The 19693-nt window shown below is 47.1% G+C and overlaps 3 protein-coding genes across 7 annotated transcripts; 1 reads left to right on the top strand and 2 right to left on the bottom strand.

Annotated features, from left to right (window-relative positions):
- Positions 1-682: 682 nt before the first annotated feature.
- Positions 683-13560, top strand: nup98 (nucleoporin 98 and 96 precursor). 5 transcript variants are annotated; one of them, XM_029519403.1, is made up of 35 exons: positions 683-830; positions 1447-1562; positions 2122-2217; positions 2578-2763; positions 2841-2980; positions 3138-3245; positions 3399-3579; positions 3806-3972; positions 4185-4322; positions 4540-4675; positions 4761-4853; positions 5023-5163; positions 5306-5439; positions 5528-5715; positions 5808-5924; positions 6029-6215; positions 6299-6398; positions 6515-6628; positions 6723-6861; positions 6948-7125; positions 7501-7662; positions 8540-8773; positions 8851-8983; positions 9104-9357; positions 9705-9886; positions 9964-10220; positions 10331-10606; positions 10713-10870; positions 11068-11208; positions 11326-11468; positions 11549-11770; positions 11882-12123; positions 12213-12367; positions 12456-12567; positions 12711-13560. In XM_029519403.1, exons 2-35 carry the CDS (start codon positions 1481-1483, stop codon positions 12908-12910), a joined length of 5496 nt encoding a protein of 1831 aa, XP_029375263.1. In that variant the 5' UTR covers positions 683-830; positions 1447-1480; the 3' UTR covers positions 12911-13560. The 5 variants fall into 5 exon arrangements, with proteins under 5 accessions (XP_029375263.1, XP_029375264.1, XP_029375262.1 ...); XM_029519404.1 differs by having other exon boundaries at positions 4543-4675; positions 5020-5163; XM_029519402.1 differs by having other exon boundaries at positions 3809-3972; positions 5020-5163.
- A 280-nt stretch (positions 13561-13840) lies between these two features.
- On the bottom strand, positions 13841-17351 carry LOC115054398 (uncharacterized). The gene is made up of 8 exons (XM_029519626.1): positions 16801-17351; positions 16294-16347; positions 15949-16020; positions 15820-15845; positions 15500-15520; positions 14973-15395; positions 14548-14778; positions 13841-14342 (listed from the first exon to the last, which is right to left on the bottom strand). Exons 1-8 carry the CDS (start codon positions 17102-17104, stop codon positions 14079-14081), a joined length of 1395 nt encoding a protein of 464 aa, XP_029375486.1. The 5' UTR covers positions 17105-17351; the 3' UTR covers positions 13841-14078.
- Positions 17352-17818: 467 nt separating this feature from the next.
- rnasekb (ribonuclease, RNase K b) lies at positions 17819-19628 on the bottom strand. Its single transcript, XM_029518924.1, has 3 exons — positions 19416-19628; positions 18901-18983; positions 17819-18373 (listed from the first exon to the last, which is right to left on the bottom strand). Exons 1-3 carry the CDS (start codon positions 19491-19493, stop codon positions 18229-18231), a joined length of 306 nt encoding a protein of 101 aa, XP_029374784.1. The 5' UTR covers positions 19494-19628; the 3' UTR covers positions 17819-18228.
- Positions 19629-19693: the final 65 nt, after the last annotated feature.

Raw genomic sequence — 19693 nt, forward strand, 5'->3', positions numbered from 1 at the left:
CCCAAGTAGATGTTCTACTCTGCAGCTGAGTAGAAGAACAATCTCTCGGTGCTTGCTGAGAGTCTGTCTGCTTTCTGAACCCTGTAGTGGACTGATCCACCTTCCATATTCAGGCTAAGACCTCGATCCACAGATTCTTCCCTCTGGGTCTCTGGATGAGTCTGACTTTAACATCCTTCGCTCCCACATTGTCCACCAACCTGATACTCACATTGTTTCATTTGTCTTCAGAGATCAGTGATTGCCATCATTCATGATCCTGAAACACTGAAAGTGCCTGATCTAAATCTAGAGTGTCAAAGGAAAGGCTGTGAATACAGAAAAGAAAGTGACATGTTTCAACCTTTTCATTGTGGGAGATCATTTAGACGATTTTAGCAAAATGTGAAGGGGTCTGAAAACTTGATGAATATTTTATTAAAGCCACTATCATAAATATCACCGCTGGCATGATAACTTTATTTAACACCCTGAAGCTAATTTTTGGTTCGCATTTATGTGACAAATCAATAATAAGTGACATTAATATAGATATTGACATAAACGTAAAACGTGCTTTAGTTGAGTTGAATAAGAAAAACTAAATAAAAAAAAGTCTGAATTCAGACGAAACAGAAACATAAACGAGCGTCGCCATCGTGACGTGTCACGTATGACGTATGAAGGTGCGTAATGACGGCCGGCGGTTTTCCCTCCTGACGGACACGGAGCTAACTGCCGCTACATGTTTGTCTTTTTCCGCAGAATATTTCTGACTGTGAGGTTTTAGCCGTGTCGGAGGAAGAAGTCAGAGAGACCGAACATCCCGAACGACGCCGTCGGCAGTGAAGGTGAGACAGAGTGCACTTTTCCTTCATCTGCCTCGCTGTTGTTTTGCTAACGGTTACTTAGCGGCACTAGCTGGCTAGCGGCCGAGCTAGCAGGCTAACGTTAGCTTGGAAGAGCGGAGCTGCTTAAGTGCGTCCGTCCGTCGGCCGGTCCGTCTGCCGGTCCCTCGGCCGGTCCTCACACTATTTTTGACTTTGTGCGAGTTAAAAAGCGACATTAACCGTCAGCAGGCTGGAGGTCGAACCGTCACAGCCCGGGCTCTGCGGTCACTCAGCTAACGCGGAGCTAGCGGCGGCGGAAGTAACGCCAGGATGAGTCGGGTGAGGTTCTCGGTCTAAAACCGGTCTCATCTGGATCCGGCTCGGCGCAGTTCGGGCTGGGCCCCCCAACATTTTACACTCCGCCGGCCCGGACCGGTGTGTTAAGGTAGAGTTAGTCGATGGCACGGCCTCGTCAGCTGCACGTGGAGCAGGCTCGTGGAGCGGCGGCCCGTCCCGAGTCCGAGAATCCGGCTCATTGAGGGGCCCCGGTGGCTTCAGGTGTCCGTTTCTGCCGCCCCGCTCGACTTTCAGAAGCTACAGTGTGACTGTATACACGAAAACTGTCCCTCTTGTCCAGGTAGGAGACCGATGCTGTCCTGCTAACAGGCGACATGTTCAACAAGTCCTTTGTGACTCCCTTTGGTGGGGGGACAGCGGGGGGATTCGGCAACGCGTCCACCTTTGGACAGCAAAGTAAGCTTTTGATGTATTTCTTTAAAACTTGAGGTCATTGAAAACTTCAGTAGAAACAGAGGCTGGAGTCTTTTAGGTTATCCTGCCCATTCTTAACACTAAAATGTTAGACTTTACTATTTCATAATGGCTGAAACTGACACTGTGAAAAGGACTGAACAGTAATATTCCCCACTGTCTAAGACTCACATGGTGAGCCAAATGATATACCACCATATTAATTCAGGGATGCTGACACATCACACATCTGTAGTCATTTAGTTGGTCATTGTTTAAGCAATAACCACCCAATTCACACAGGCCCAAGTTGATGTTTCATCTCATACACTGAAATATGAACATGAAACACAATTTCAATAAGAACCAAGTCCAAAGACTTTTTTACTGCTTGTATATATTAGCGTAGCCATGTTCAGTTAATGTTTTCTTTAATGGCTTTTAGTTGCTCTCATTGAGCCCTTATTGTGGTAACAGGAGGTTGATCTGATCTGTTCTGATTGTTGATGTAAAGCATCGCTCAGTGCCACATTAAACTGTCATATGAACTGCGTACCTGCAGACACTGGGTTTGGAACGGCAGGAGGATTCGGAGCATCTGCGTTTGGGGCAACAAGCAACGCTGGAGGACTGTTTGGCTCCACACAGAATAAACCTGGTTTGTCAACTTGGGTCTCCTTTGCTCTTGTTAGAAGCAGCCAGATGTTCATGCATTTATTTGTTCAGGGACTGCATGTTTTGAAAGCAGATTAAGCGTAGGGCTCCTACTTTTAAAAACTGCTTTTTATTAAGTTAATTTGGGACTGTTTATTCATATGTCAGATGACATTATAGCTGCTCTAATATTTTTGGTTTATGTAAAGTCCTATGTGAAATTTTACTCTGCTTCAATTTAACTGTACCCTGTTTCTAAATTCTCAATTTCTTGATATCTTGCCTTAATTCGTTATCATTTATTTACATATTTTATGCATGATGTATGAACAAATATTAATGTGCCACGGCTGGTTTCCTCCAGGCAGTCTGTTTGGTACCAGTACGTTCAGCCAGCCAGCAACTTCCTCCACCAGCACCGGCTTTGGTTTTGGTGCAGCAGGTGGCACCTCCACCAGCTTGTTTGGCAGCACTGCAACGGGCACCAGCGGCGGGCTCTTTTCCCAGCAGAACAATGCCTTTGGTGCAAACAAACCCACATCTTTTGGAAGTGAGAACTGTCCATGCTTAATTGTTTTTCTGTACCTGCTCCTGAATTTGTCCCTAAGGAAGTCTTTTTTCCTCCAGGCTTCGGAACGAGCACCAGCAGTGGTGGCTTGTTTGGGTCGACCAATACCGCCTCCAATCCGTTTGGTGGAACAAACTCCCTATTTGGGGGGTCGGGGTTCTCTACAGCACAGCAGCCAGGAACCACAGTGAAATTCAACGTGAGTACATTCAAGACTTAAATGTGGACACAACCTAAATTAGATTGAATGTAAACAATTACATTGTTGTTTTTAGCAATGAAATCAATAATCCCAAATATTTTCTGGTTCTCGTCTCTTTCATGTTCTGACATTGGATTGATTCTCTTCCCCTCAGCCTCCAACGGGAAGTGACACAATGGTGAAAGCTGGTGTGACCACAAGCATCAACACCAAGCACCAATGTATCACTGCCATGAAAGAGTACGAGAACAAATCCCTGGAGGTGAGTTTGTGGACTGCGTAAACACGGATGAATTTCCAGCATAGCTTCTTTACTTCCTGCCTTGTTTTGGAGCATGTGCAGAAATTGTGATGATTTGCATGTGAATGTGTGGAGCCATCTAAATTGTTGAACTGTGATCTGCCTATTTTGCAGGAGTTGAGACTGGAGGACTACCAGGCAGGCAGGAAGGGCCCGACCAGCCAGATGGCTCCTGGGACCGGTGGCCTGTTTGGTTCAGCCACAGCCACATCCAGCGCTGCCACTGGTCTCTTTGGCTCCACAGCCCCAAACACCAGCTTCTCCTTTGGACAGAACAAGAGCACTTTTGGAGCAAGTAAGTGGAGAGGATCAATGGAGGCTGTCATTTTTGGGGGTGGGGGGTGGGGGGGTGACATTGAATTTGTCACCTCATCACTGATCCAGTGTCAGTCCAGTCTTAGGCTGATCCTCAGCTCTACAGGTTTTATTCATGCGTCCAATATGTTGTGGAAATGGTGCTTTACCATCAAGCCTGGAACATAAATTAGATCCAATGAAATGATGAGCTGTGTGTTCACCAGCAGCAACCGGTGGCTTCGGCACCACCACAGGAGGTCTGTTTGGTCAGCAGCCCCAGCAACAAGCCAGCAGTCTCTTCAAGCCGTTTGGTCAGACCACGACCACGCAGAACACCGGCTTCTCCTTCGGCAACACCAACACCATGGGACAGGCCAACACCAACAGCATGGTGAGAACTGCTGTGTTTTCCCATTTCAGACGTTCAAGGCCTACAATGAAAAGATGAAACCATAAACAAAAGCAGCTGTTATTAACCAACATGGTGATGATCCATCAGTGTCCATTTCAGTTTTATCCTCATTTAATCTGAAGGCAGAGAAACAAAAAGTTGTCATTTCCTGAGAATAATTGTTTGTTCATGCCGGTCTTCATGGTTTTCAGGGTTTGTTTGGAAACACAGCAGCGTCACAGTCGAGTGGGTTGTTTGGTGCCGCTCAGACCAGCACCGCCACAGGCTTTGGGACGGGCACCGGACTGTTTGGCCAAACCAACACTGGATTTGGAACTGTTGGCACACAGGTACAAAGTGAACCAAAGTGAGCAGTGAGGTCACTGCAGTGTAGCAGGCAGGTCAAGGCAGGTTGACTCTGAGTATTGCAAACTCAGAATGAAATATTTTCAGTGAAGATGAATGTCTTCCATTAATATAGAGTGAGTCACTGTGAATGGGTTTAATTTCTTTTTTTTAATTTAACGTATTTTATTTTTTATTTATTTTTTTGTTTTCCTGTTGCAGCAGAGTTTGTTTGGTAATAAGACGACCGGCTTTGGGACGACCACCACCAGCGCCCCGTCCTTCGGCACCGGCACCGGGCTCTTTGGCAACAAGTCAACCCTCACTTTGGGAACTGGAACCAACACTGCCACCTTCGGTAAGTCAGCCACCCCTAAAGGAGCGGACCTCTCCAGGTAACGGAGGAAATGGCATGCCAATCAATGTTATTGTTTTGTTGACAGGCTTTGGTGCAAACCCTGCTGCAGGGAGTCTGTTTGGGAACAAGCCGGCCGCTGGCGGACTGGGGACTGGACTTGGAGCCAGCTTTGGAACAGGTAACACAGGATCCCTGACTCCAGGAAGAGCCAGTGATGAACCCAAAGTTTATATAGAAATAGTTTAGTTTCTCTTCCCCACTACAACTGAGAAATAAAAGTTAACAGGAAATTCATCCTGAACCATGTAGTGAATGGAATAAAAAAAAAAAGTGTGTGTGTTCAGCAGTGGGCACTGGACAGCCATCTCTGTTTGGGAATAGTCAGAACAAACTGGGAACCACACTAGGAACAATGGGAACCTTTGGAGCAACTGGATTCAACAGTGGAACCAGCACCCTGGGCTTTGGAGCACCACAGCAGCCTGTCGGTGAGACTCATTGACTTTAAAATGGCTTCCATTCCCGTCTCTGTTGGCGTTTTTTCATCAACTGCAGCTGCTGGTATTTAACCTCTGACCTCCAAGAGACAGGATGATGATGGCACTGGGTGTTCTGCTCTTTCTGTTCCAGCACTCACTGACCCAAACATGGCGGCTGCCCAGCAGGCCATGCTGCAGCAACAGCTCAGTGTTCTGGCGTATTCGCCGTACGGAGACTCACCACTGTTCAGAAACCCGCTGTCAGACCCCAAGAAGAAAGAGGAGGTAAGTCTGCTTGTTTGATCAGAGCTCACGGGGGCCTGACATTGGCCTCGTGGTCAGACATTCATAACTTCTTTTCTCACTCTGATAGCGCCTGAAACCAACCAATCCCACGGCCCAGAAGGCTCTGACCACGCCCACCCACTACAAACTGACCCCTCGACCTGCCACCAGGGTCCGCCCCAAAGCGCTGACGTCATCTGGCTCCTCCAAGTCCCAGCTGTTCGACGGCCTTGATGACGATGAGCCATCGCTCACCAGTGGAGCCTTCATACCCAGGTACCCATCAGCCACCTTGTGCCTCTAATATCACCATGGCAACGTGTCAGGGAAAGTCTTAACCTGGTGTGTGTGTGTGTGTGCGCGCGCAGGAAGAGCATAAAGAAACTTGTGCTGAAGAACCTGAACAGCAGCCAGTACTCCAATCAAACCGAGACTGAGACCGATGACCTCGCTTCACTATCAGAGTATCCTCAGAATGGACACAGGTCTCACACACTGTCATCACCCCCGATGTTTTTAACTCTAGAACTCATTTTAACCTCCTCCAGTGACTTCATCAGACACTGACTCCTTGTTCTCTGGCCTTCAGCCTTGTGGAGGAGGAGGAGCTGAGGGAACCGGTGCCTCCCAGCCGCCGAACAGGTGACGATCCTGAGGTTACCCAATTCTACGTCAACCCCATTGCCAAGCCCATCCCACAGGGCCGCGCCCAGACCAGCCTGCAGGACACCATCAGTGACCTCAACATGCACAAAGCAGCCAGGAATGGCCTGGAGGTCCGCAGCCCCAAATGCCTCAGACTGGATCAGCGTCACTTAGTTTTTGTTATTCAGATGTTGAATTTGTTTTCTGTCCTCAGCTGAGCAGTGATGATGTGTCAGCATCTCTGGGGGAGGAGTCTCTGCAGGAGGAGAGAGAGGAAGAGCCACTCGAGACTCAACAGGCTCCTCACCCAGCAGGTGAGCTCAGACCCTGTATCTCTATCTCTGTTTCCCTACATTGGTCATATTAGTCCATTTTAATTGACTCGTGACGTTACAAGGTGGGCACCAAATCCCTGTTTTCTGTCTTACAGGGATCATTCTGAACCGAGTTGGTTATTACACCATCCCCTCCATGGAAGATCTGGCCGAGTCGGTGGATGAACATGGAGAGTGTGTGGTGGAAAACTTCACTGTCGGCAGGAAAGGTAATGTCATCTGAACCGCCCAGAAGGGAAACCACATGTTCACACGAAGCCCCTGAGCTTGGCTAATCACTTTGCTGTGATCGGCTCCTCACAGGCTATGGCTCCATCTTCTTCCCCGGCGAGGTAAACGTGACGGGGCTGAATCTCGACGAGATCGTCCATTTCAGGCGCAAGGAGGTCATCGTGTACCCGGATGACAAAAACAAGTCACCACAGGGGGAGGGGCTTAACAGGTGAGGATGGCCAGGGCCTGTGATGTCAGTGAGTTGTGGGAAAATGTTTAGTCACTGTTGTCTGAGCTGCTGCTTTCTGCTCATAGACGGGCAGAGGTGACCTTAGATGGTGTGTGGCCCAATGACAAAACGACCTGCACTCAGATCCGGAGCCCAGAGCGTCTGAGCGACATGAACTACGAGGGTCGGCTGGAGAAAGCCTCACGCAAACAGGGAGCTCGTTTCCTGGAGTACAGACCTGAAACTGGATCCTGGGTGTTCGAGGTCAGTCACCACTGCAGATTTTAGGTCAAAGAGCCTCAGCTGGTTCACAGCTGGTTTATCTATCAGTATAGACTCATTGTTTCAAAGACACTGTCGATACACAAAGCCAGGAAACACAAACCCAGAGCCTGATACCTGATGTGACCTGTCGTCACATCAGGGCAGCAGTGAAACAGCACAGCTCATAAAAGGGTTAAAATATCTAACTCTGGAGAAATCAGAAAGTTTTCAGAAATTGTTGAAATGTTAAATTCCTTAGGGTCGATGAGCTGACATCAGAATAATAACTGATGTCTCTGCTGTCAGCCAGCTCAGGTATGACCTGACTGTCACAGTAGTTCTCAGGTGTGACTGACTTCTCCTGCTCTCTCTCAGGTGGCCCACTTCTCTAAATATGGCCTCCAGGACTCGGACGAGGAGGACGATGTCCCATCTAAAGCCGACCCCAAGAAGCTGAAGACTACGGTGTCACTTCCTCCCCCCAGGCTGCAGCAGCAACTTCCAATTTCACAGCAGCAGGTGGCGCCACAGGCCCAGGTAGAGCAGCCTGTGCCCATCAACACCCCTCATGCGCTTCATCTTCATCCTCACTGACACACCTGAGATGATTAAAGGAGTATGCAGCATGTCATATATGATGGAGCTGCTTTCTTCTGTCTCTAATGATGTCACCTCAAAGCTAAACTGTGCAGGATTACAAAGCTGCATCTCTGTAGATAACAGCCTGTAGGGAACTTTAACTTTAACAGACTTTTAGTGTTTTTACTGCCAATGCTGACGAGAAGATGTTGATCTGTTAATTCAGAATTTACTAAATCAGAGTTATATTGATGAGACCAGTTTAGTCTGGGGTGAAAAGAGTGACTTTCAGTTGCTCAGTGTTATCAGAATTATACAATGAAGATAAAAACTACGCTAGTACATGAAAGTAGAGCTGCAAAATTAATGAATATAATCAAACCTGGCACCGTCAGTGCTGTGGATTTGTGGCTCATATTCTCTGGATGTCAAGGAATGGAATTAAAGGAGACCAGTGTTTATCTAACACTGTTTGAAGAGTGGATGTGATTTCTAAAACAGATGTTGAAATATTCTTTACTAGTGAAGAGTTGAAGAGTTTTTAACTGTTTGTGTTCGGGACTTGTGTGCTGATCTTAGTTTATCATAATGAAAATAAACAGCCTGTGTGGGATGATGTTCAGATATTCTGATTGCAATCTACAGAAATAAAGTAAATGATGAAGATGTTAAAGTTTTGGTTCAACATTTGTGTGGAAAAAGTTTTTCTTTGTGTTAATGATAATTTTTAAAAACTAAACCAGCAGAGACGAGTGGTGACATCACAACCACGCTGTTCGCCAAGTTCACAAAACTTTAGATCTTTGTTTCACTGATGACTCGTGTCTGTTTCCAGTCCACCGTCATTGATCTTCCCAGCGGTGTGGGGGAGTTGGACAGCGACATGGCCGATATCACCCAGGGCTTCCCGACAGAGAGCATGCTGGGAGGGGAGGACGATGGTGACTCACTGGGTGTGGACATGGACCTGACAGGAGTGAAACACGGGGGCTTGATGTCTGAGCATGATGGCGTCTCTGCATCCAGCCACATAGCGTCGACACTGGGCATCAACCCACACATCCTCCAGGTGGAGTCCCTCTCCACAGGAAGTACATCTGAACATCAGGAACCGTCAGAATAAAACACACTTTTCTCTGTCTGCAGATCATGAAGGCGTCTCTTTTTGCAGAGGATGAAGAGGAGGCCGACATGTTTAAGGATCAGGGAGCGATGAAGGTGTCCACTGATGTCTCGTCTCTTCGTGTCATCCTGCCAGGAGCTCAGAATCGACCCTCAGGTATGAAACGGTTGTCTGCTCTGGGCTGGTTCACGGGGGACCAGGTTCAGTTAGAGTAAATGTTAGAAGATAAGGAGAGACGCAGCTCAGTGTGATGAAGGACCTTCCTCTCTCCTCTAGGTGGTCTTCTTCAGGCCCGTTTCACCTCCGGCCTCCTCTCCCAGCTCTCTGACTCTCCTCGTCCCACCTTTCCTCCATCCATGTCCCGGACGTCTCCAGCGTTGGCTGAATCCCCTCGCTCATCGCACTGGGTGGGATCAGGCCCCTCCTCCTTCCTGCTGCCCCCTCGAACTCAAGAGCCTATGGTCAGGACGGTTGGCACCCGGCGGCTGGGCGGCCCCGTCCCCCTTAAAGAGTCAGTCACTCTGGGGAAGGTTGGTGTTATTTTATTCACAGGAAGTCGAGACGAAGGAGCAATAGGTTTCACGTCACTACGTCGGACGCGCCTGTTGGCTCTGGTGGGTGATGTCACAGCCAATCCGAGAGTCTCTGGTTTAGTCCTGTATGTTTGTGAGTTTATTGTGTCAACAGAATAAAGACAATCAGTTATTTGGAGTTGATTTTTCATCATTAATGAGCAGAACTCCTGATCAGATAAAGAGAGAAACAACCCAAACACATGAGAGGAACTTTTCTTTGGTTGTTCTGCTTTACAGAATTGTTGCATCGACCCTGAAATCAGCCAGTTGCTCAGATTTAATTCAGTTGTGTTGGTTCTCAGGGCGGTTTGTTGATGGATGCCGGGCTGTTTGTGGGTCGATCCTTCCGGGTCGGGTGGGGTCCTGGGTGGACGTTGGCTCACTGTGGCCAAAGGCTGAGTTGGATTCCCTCCAAACAACTTGATCTCCGAGAACTGAACAAGACTCACTTCAGCTTCCTGCCCAAACCTGCCAGGAACAAACCGTAAGACACAGCCACACACATACACACACCCAGGTGGTCCCTGTCATTCAGACCCTCTAACTCTGCTCTGGTCTCAGGCTTGTTGAAAGCCCTTATAAGGTGGTGTTGGAACAGCTGGTTTGTCTGGAGTCTCCAGCAGTGAAGACGAGTGAGGAGGAAGAAGATCTCCAGGTGGTCCTGCAGCGCCCCCTTGACATCTGCCTGGAGCACAGCACCATCAGCACCACTGATGACTCCACCTGCCCTCTAGTCCAACCGCAGATTGGTGTAGCAGCGCTACACAAATATGCCAAATGGATCACTGAGCTCAACGGCAAACAGGGTGGCACAGATCGTAAGTGACGACATGCACAAGAGACTGTGCTGGTGTGTGTTGGTTCTCATGTCATGAGGGACAAGGATCAAATTTTTGTCGTCAGATTTATTTCTCTGCTCCCTATCCAGCCCTCCTGGGATCCTGGTCTGAGGTCTGGACCCTGTGTGAGGCCCTTTGGGGTCACTTGGGCCCTGCAGACCAGGAGCCAGTCATGGAGACTCCCAGTGACTATCAGCAGCAACTGGAGAGAAGGCGAACCTTCTCAGTGTGGTTGTCCCATGGTGCCACCTGCAGGGTGGAGGAGGAGGTGGCGGCGGCAGGAAAGGGTCGCCACACAGAGGCCATTTTCAGTTACCTGACAGGAAACCGCATCAGTGAGGCGTGTCGCCTCGCACAGAAGGAAGGTGAGAAGGAAACAGCAGACTACCATATCTGTTCCATATCTCTTTTCCACGAACGCCGAGCAGGCAGTGACGTTCATCAGCTAACATCCAGCTGTTTGTCCCTCAGGAGACCACCGTCTGTCCCTGCTGCTGTCGCAGGCCTTGGGCTCGCAGTACTGCCGAGACCTGCTGGCCCTTCAGCTTGCCGACTGGAACCGGATGCAGACTGACTGCTACCTGCCGGAGGAACGACTGCGCATCTTTGCGCTGCTCGCTGGGAAACCTGTATGAACTGTTTGGTTTGTTGGTGTTAGAGAGGAGTGATCAGTTACTGAAAGTTAGACTTTACACTAAAATATAATTTGACTCTTCATTAATAAAGTTGTCAGAACTTCAAACTATTTAAAATGAGTAAAAATAGAAAAATAAATTGGATTTCAGATGTAACGGATCTGTAGTTTGACTCCTGTCCGTCCCTTCAGGTGTGGCAGTCTTCTGACTCTGAGGTCAACGTCTTCTCTAATCTGGACTGGAAACGCTGCGTCGCCGTCCACCTCTGGTTCATGTTGCCTCCAACCGCCTCCGTGGCCGACGCCCTCACCAAATATGAAGCTGCTTTTCAGGTCAGTTTCTGCTTTTCACTTCCTGTCTTTATTTATACAAACTTGTTCTGGTGTTTTTCATAAATTAAGCACATGAACATCGGTGAAATCCTCCTGTCACGCACTTCCATCCTGCAGGGCACATGTGAGGGGGGAAAGTACGCCTGTGCCCCCTTACCGCCGTACCTGGAGGCGGGGCAGCCGGAGGAGGAAGACGAAGAGGAGTCTAAACGGCCGCTGCACGATCTGTGCTTCCATCTCCTCAAACTGTACAGTGACAGGTAAAGCAACCACTCCTCGGCTCTCTGCTCGGATCACCTCCAGCTTTTTGTCATTGTTGTGTTGGACTGTCGTCCTGCAGACACTACAGCCTGCAGCAGCTGTTGGACCCTCTGACCGTCACCTGGGAGCGGCTGGACTACCGTCTGAGCTGGCACCTGTGGGGTGTCCTGCAGGGGCTGCATTACAGCCACCTGAGTGCCTCGCGGCAGGGACTTCTCCATGCCAGCTATGCCGCCCAGCTGGAGAGTGCCGGCCTCTGGCACATGGCTGTGTTTATCCTGCTGCACATCCCCGACCACATGTACGTCCACCATTTCTTCAGTCAGGCGCGCAACACGACTCGAGCTTAAATGTCACTTCCACCTGCAGCTTGCTGTCAGAAAAAGGTGATGAATGTCCTGTGTGTCCTCAGTCAGCGGGAGCGAGCAGTGAGGGAGGTGTTGACCCTGCACTGCCCCCTGCAGGAGACGGATGAGTCGGCCCAGAGAGAGCGCTTCCTGATCGAGAGGCTCCTGATCCCAGAGCAGTGGATCCACGAGGCCAAAGCCACCCGAGCCCGCCGGGAAGGAGACCGACACCGAGAGGCCCTGCACCTGTACCGAGCTGGATACTGGAGCCAGTGTCACCGGCTGCTGATCCAATACCTGGCCTCAGGTAGGTCCTGTTTCCTGAACTGTTGGTCTTCATTCAGTCCCAGATAGACTTGGCAGGTTGAGACTTGATGTTTGTTATTTCTCCTTCAGATTGCATCATCAATGACAATCATGACTACCTGCTGGAGTTCCTGGATGGGTTGGCGGTCCCTGAACACAGCACCACCATCCAGGACTGGGACACAGCAGGGAGGGTTTACCTGGACTACATCAGGGTCATAAAGACTCTGCAGGACATCCAGCAGGTACACACGATGTCTTTCAGGGATCTTCATGTGTGTAGAATCAGCCTGAACCTGCAGTCAGACCGTTTGTCTCTGTCTTCACTGACAGATGGACAACGCCGGCTACCAGCTGGAGCATCTCTACACTGATGTCACGTCTCTCTGCAGCAGAGTTGAGCTTCTGCCCTGCAGCACCGCCAGAGACCGCCTCGCCCAATCAGGTAAGAACATCACCACCATTCCTCCTCTGCCTCAGGTCAATTGAAGTGGTTTGGTTAGGCTGAGAACCTGCAGATGTGTCCACAACTTCAAACTGCTGCTCAGACTTAACCAAGCCCCGCCTCTCGTCCCTCCATCCATCCAGAAATGGCAAAGCGTGTGGCGAACATCCTTCGTGTAGTGCTGAGCCTGCAGCATGGTGATGCCTCCTCCAATTCCCTCAGTATCCCGCTTGCCCAGCTGGCGCCGCACATCACCAGACTGCCCATGCCTGAGGACTACACACTAGAGGAGCTGAGGGGCCTCACACAGTCGTACCTGAGACAGCTCATTGTCGGGCAATGAGGACAGAGACTCGTAAATTCATCAGTCAAGTTTTCTGAAAATGAGCAAAAAAACTTTATCTGAGTCATGAACCTGAAAGTCGTCTGAGCTTCATCAGTGTCAGATGTGTGTGCTTCTAAAGAAAAACATTTTCAGCTTTTTTTCGATGCCCGTGGAGCAGCTGAGAGCTTGTTAGCCGTTAGCTTAGCGTCAGTTCATCTGTCAATATGCGAATAAAGACGTTCTGTTAAAATGGTGGAGCAGCAACGTCAGCGTGCACAAAGGCTCAGAGGAAAACTCAGTGGAAAATGCTGAATGGTCTATTTTTGTAGATTTCTTGTTTTTCTGTTTATTGAATCTCAAATGAAAGTGTGTTATTGGAGGTAAACAACTACAAAGTGTGTGTTTCCTTCCAAAACAGAATTTCTCTCTAATTATAAAGAAATTGTATATTTTTGAAAACCACGGAGAGAATATCGGGACATTTTTATCCTCCACCTTTAACTCTTCGTTCATTAGCTGCAAAGTCTGTTGATCAATGATCAGATTTATTTTTTTGTTTTTGTTTCCATACGATCTGTTATTTCTCCTGTTAAACTGTGTGTGTGTGTGTGCGTGTGCATGTGCGTGTTAACTAATAATTTTGTTAATATTTTTTAATAAAGTAGAAATAAAGATATTAGTTCTTTACTGTTGGAGCTCAGGCGTTAGAACATTGTGATGAAGACAGACAGTGGAGCTGAAATCAGAAGGTCAAAGATCGGATGATTCATGCGAGGAAGGTTCAGCCTCCTCATCTGTCCTGCTGAAGGTATTTCATCTTGATCAATTGTCTCCACTTTTATTGATGAGTCTTTCTCTTTATTGTAGTTAATGTGTGATAAACATTTTAAGAATCAAATCGATGAACTGCAGCCACTGGCTAAAAAAAGTTTAATCACGAGCCAGAAATCAGATCCCATTTATTGGCTTCTCTTGACTCCAGATAACACTCAGAATTTACATTTTTACTATCTTGATTATAATTTGACAGAGAAACAAGACATGCAGTAGACGTTTGACACAGACAAAATGAAATCAATGAAGTTTTAAGAGAAATGGTAAATATTGTGGAATCAGGACAGCAGAACTGCTTGCGTTAACACCAACCTTGGTCATTTAAAGACGACTTAAAAACTGCATCTGTCGCTTACATTTCAGCCTTTGCTGCTGTAATCTTATTGATTTTGCTCCCTCTTATTTCTGCAGCTGCTGAAAGAGGCATGATTCTAATCAGTCTGTCTTTAAAGTTGCCCTGCAGTTTTACACCAAACGCCTTCGCCAGCAGTGTAGACGTCACCACAAATGTTTCCACTTTGCCCATGATCTCTGCCTTCAGGTGAGTCTCTGTCTTGTTGGCAGTTGTGATTCCGATTATCTTCATGTTCACATTCCTGGCTGGAGCTTGTTCACTCTGAAAAAAAGGATGGACAGAGTGAAGCTTCAGGAGATGCTGAAGGACTTCATCTCTTCTTGGTCTAACCTTCTTTTTCACAATAACTGAGAAAGCTCCACTCAGCCTCTTTTGACACACCATAAAGGTCTCACCTCCCCCACCAACAGATTGAATGACTGTGACCTTTGATCGCGACAGCTTTGTTACAGTGAATGAAAAGTACCTTGATAATTCTGGTGTGGTCAGTAGAGTTCAGTGACACCGAGTCAAAGTAACGATTGATGTTCACGTTGAGAACCTTGATGACATCTCCATCGGATATTCCCCTGAGCTGCTGGATGTGGTTTCCCCAGAGGCTGATCCTGATGAAGTCCTCGTCCTCTGCGAGCTGGAAGTCTTGCTTCTTTTTCTTCAACCCTTTGTTTTTCACTTTGACTTGTTCAACACAACCAATCTGAGCAAACAGACAACAGGAGATCATTAAAGTTGTAATTTTGGTCTTCTTGGTCATTGGCCATTCCCTGCTGACATCAGGTGAGGGGGGGCGGTCAACCTCAACCTGCAGGTCTATGGAGTCCTGGAAGGAACCCACACAGAACAGTCTGCTGGATCTTAAGACAGTTGAACCTTCTCTAAACACAAACTCACCTCTTTGATGGCTCCTTCAACGCTGACCAACGTCCTCTCCATTAAACTTTTGACCTTTGAGATGGAGAGGAGTGGACTCTGATGACAGATGAGCACCTGAGCATCGACCTGCTGCTGCTCTGGAACATCAATGGCAGGCACCTCAGATACTTCGCTCTGTCTGGTTACTTTGATTACGTCACCATCCTTCAATAGTACATTTGTGAACATGTAGAAATGGTTCTCCATGATGGTCTGATAGCGCTCACTTCCATAAACCATCACTTTAATGCTGCCTGTCTCATCAGCTAATCCCAGGTAGAAGAAGAACTTCTCTGTCTGTTTGGTTTCGTATCTGCGCAGATCAGATTTCTTCACAACTTTTCCAGCTACAGCTTTTTGTTCAAGGTGGCCACTTTCCTTCAGATCACGGATGGATTTTCTCTGGACATAAATAGAGCAAAAACATCTCCTCTGAAACATGTCTGCAACTGACAAAATCAAATGTAGTCAAGTGATACATTACAAACTTGATGAAATCGACTCACCCAAGATGGAATATTTGTCTCCTGGTGGAAGAAAGATAAATTATATCCAGTACCAAACATTAGCATTAGCATTAGCAGCTGTCCAAAGTCTTCAAATGTCAGCCATCTTTGTATGAACCATGAACAGGTTAGGACAGTACAGTGATGTGCCATCAGGCTAGCTGGTTAGCAGCTAATTTCATAAAACAGATGAACAGCTTATTTCCACCGCAGGACGCAGTTCTCGTAAAAAATCAAGGTTTTATGAAGAACAAAGATTCTGTCCAACCGTTAACGTTTGTCAGACTGTGGTGTCCATTTTTAACCTGCAGGTCTCCTACCTTCTGTTTGTAGCTCTGTGGTCGATCTTTAAAAGAAGAAACATCAGTCACTGTAAAACTAACTTCTGCAGCAGGCGCTTTGATTCAGCTCAGTGTCACCGAAATGTGACGATCTCTGGGTTGACCTACCAGCTTCAGGTTCATCATCCTCATCAGACGAGTCTGAATCACTGATGATCCTGTTCTTCTTGTACTTGAACCCTGAAAGTGAAATGTAAAAGTGAGACCTGTTTTGTCTCCTGGTCTGGAACTGAATCTGCAGGTTTATTAACTTGATTTATTTTCTTCACACTGAATTAGTTGGCATTTATCAGTTTTTACTAATGCTGCTTTTTTATTTTCCTTTATTTCCCATTAACTTTTCTGTCACATGTATTTATTTCTGGACAAATGATCAGATTTAGAAATAAGTTGTGTTCAGCCGTTAGATGTTTCCTGTTATTTCTATATTTCTGCTTCCAGCCTGTTTCCTACCAGGTTCAGGTTCTCTCCTCTTCTCTGACTCACTTCCATGTTTCCTCTTTGACCCTGAAAATGACATAAAAAAAAAAAAAAAAAAAAAAAAAAATATATATATATATATATATATATATATATATATATATATATATATATATAGGAAGTGAGCATCATCAGAAGCTGATTTCCTGTTTGAACAGAGATGTGATGATATTGTCGGCCCCCTACAAGGAGGTCCTGTTTGGATTCATTGGTGACTCTAAACTGTCCGTAGGTCTGTCTGTCTCTGTGATGGACTGCAGACCTGTCCAGGGTGAGCTGGGCTTGGCTCCAGAACCCCCCGTGACCCAGAAACAGATGGTACAGATGGAACAGTGGTAGAAGATGGATGGAGGACCAGATCAATACACAGAACAATCAGTGATTTAACAAGGCGTCTGATGTACAAAAAAAAAATCCTCCTTTTTTTTCATGGATGAATTTCAGGTTTTCTAAAACACTCCTCCATCTGAGTGAACTCACCTGTCTTCTTCTTTGCCTCTTGTTTCTTCTTCAATTTGTCCACAAAGGGACACAGCAGGTCCTGCACGTCAGAATCCCTCCTTGGAATCAGATCCATTATACGTTCAATTTCAAGGATAGAGCCTTCCAATCCATAGTACTCAATGATTGTTTTGGGCATCTCCTCTCTGGACTTTTTGTCTTTCACACTTTTAGGGATTCTATCCAGATGTTCCAGTGTCTCTGTGTACTGGGACATGTCCAAGTTCTTCAGCACGTTGTTGAGATTCTTCCGCCATTCTTTTTCTGAAATGTCCTCCGACATCTCTGACCACCAGAGACAAGACAGAAGTGATACCAGCAAATGCCCGAGTACCGAGTCCGGTTCAGACCTGGACCTGAAAACAACCTTTTGAACTAAAAATGTGACAAGAAGTAAGCAAATGAACAAAGTGTTGGTGTCTCAGCTGGTTTAAGTTTACCAACAGGCTGAAATGATCATCAGAACTATCACAATAAATAAACCAATCCGTGCTCTCTGAGTTTTCCCTCACAGCTCCGCGGCGTCTGCTTTTGGCGGGTTTCTTCAAACTGCAGGTTCAGCATGACGTAATGTTTGTTCCGGAAGTTGGTTTAGCCATCTGACTGGAGTTTCAGCGCCCCCTTCTGCTGTGGAGTTCCCATCAGACAGCAGCAAAACAAAAACAGACCATATCCCAGAATCCTTCAGTTTCTATCAAGAAAATCAGGAAAAATTCAGTTCTTGTTTTCTGATTCCAGAGAACAGAGTCTGAACTGATCAGACAGAATCAGATGAGTCTGGATATGAGGACATTAGAAGAAGAAACGTGAATATGAAGTACACCCCCCCATCCCTCCTTCTGATCTGGAGTCAGCTCAGAGCAGGTCTGTACAGGACGAGGAAGCTCCGTTTTGGAACATCTGTGAACGTTTCTAAGGCCGGACCAAAACCTCAGTGGGAAACAATTCAGCTCTTTTCTCATTTTATCAAAGGTTCGAAATTACAACAAGCACAATCTTCCAGTTTAACAATCACATACTTTATTGCAAACGATCATCCACCATCTTTGTTTTATAACAGCAACACTTTCAGTTTGAGCCAGAGTGACTTTAATAACAACACATTTATTTCAGCAGGTCGGCCGCACTCCTTCAAAATAAAGATCTGAGCCAGAAATACCAAACTGATAAAAAAAGGACTCCACATTTTAAACCAGCTCAGGTTTTATTGGACATGCAGGAGCAGCGGCCAAAGGAATGATCTGACATGTCAAACAACACAACAAACACATGGAAAGTTTTCATCTGAAAATAAATAACTCAGAAGTCTGAACCTCCATTTCAGAAGTCCTCCGGCTGCTGATATCAGGCGGTCCGGGGTCAAAGGTCAGAGGTCAGGGGTTAGGCCTGGGTCCTCAGCGCAGCTCTTTATGTCACCATGTACTCCTGACGCTTGTTGAGCCGGACCTGACAGAGCGAGATGGCACCAACCGCCACGTAGATGCCGGCGGCGATGAAGCAGTTGATGCCGACTTGGTTGTACAGACTGTAGATGTTCTGAGGAGGATTCTTACTGCAGCAGAGAAGAAGAAACCATTCAGCACATACAGGCCAGAACCACATCGGATCCAGACTTTGTGTCCTGCCTCAAGCTTTCCCAGGATTCACTGTGCAATGATGATGAATCCATCCACATCAGGCTGAAATGAAACTGATCAGCTTTAACTGTTGTCAGTGAATCTGTCCATTATTTTGTTTTTACGTTTTTAACGTTTTAGACAATGTAGACCTTTTAAAAAAGGGTTGGGGTTAATGCCCCATAATGTCTCATTTTGTTTAGTTTTTTTATCTGATGATCAAAGTCGAGACTAGGATTTCTTTTCTGCTGATCGACCAATTCATTCAGGAGAGATTATCTCCACTCTGGCCTGGGAACGCCTCGGGATCGCCCAGTCAGAGCTGGTCGATGTGGCCAGGTAAAAGGAAAGTCTGGGGCTCTTTGCTGAAGTGACCTGACCTCAGATAAGCAGTGAAGACAGATGGATGGACTAGTTCCTTCATCAGCTCAGACAGTTTGGCAGACAAATATTTAAAACTCACTCGTTCCGAATGTCGTCCTCAGTGAACGGGACGTCCTCAATCAGCACGGCCGACTTTGCACTGAAGAAGATCCCCAGCATGGCCTGAAACCACAAGACCAGGTCAGACCACATCTGACTGATGACAGTAAAAGGAAGCTGCTGTGGTTCATTGCTCTGAAACATCACATGACAGCAGTCACATGACCCCTGAGAGACGAGGAAACGTTTTCAGCTTCACATCAGCACAGAATAAAACCCCTCATCGGACTGGAAAGGTCCACTGTTAACTACAACAGTTCAATCCGAGCTCCCTAAATGAGTAAATAATGGATAACCCTCGGTCCAACGATGAGTTCTGTCATAACCAAAAAATATCGGCCTTTGTTTGGAGCAGGAGTTCATATTGGTTCGATCTCACGGACTCCGACTAAAACCTGAAACATCCAGTGTCCCTCAAACGGTTCTGAACATTACACACGCTTAAAAAAGGTTCATTCCAGGAAATAGTCGGACCCAGAGGACCGTGTTTCTCACCAGCATGATGACCCCCCAGATGCTGATCACGATCCCGCAGGCGGCCATCTTCGGCCCGCAGAACAGCAGTGACGGCATGTCGGTCTGGTCCGGACCGGGTTGGTCCACCGGAGAAGGATTTATTCGGTACAAACGGAGGAACGTCGAAGCCGAAGGACAGACGGTCGTCCCGGTCAGCTGATCGTCGTCACTCGGCTCCACTCGGGAAATATCGACAGCCGTCGGCAAGTGACCAATGAAAACGAACAATCCGACGAGCCACGCCTTTTCCGCTGAAC

The sequence above is a fragment of the Echeneis naucrates genome, chromosome 14 (assembly GCF_900963305.1).
Source record: "Echeneis naucrates chromosome 14, fEcheNa1.1, whole genome shotgun sequence".
Taxonomy (NCBI): domain Eukaryota; kingdom Metazoa; phylum Chordata; class Actinopteri; order Carangiformes; family Echeneidae; genus Echeneis; species Echeneis naucrates.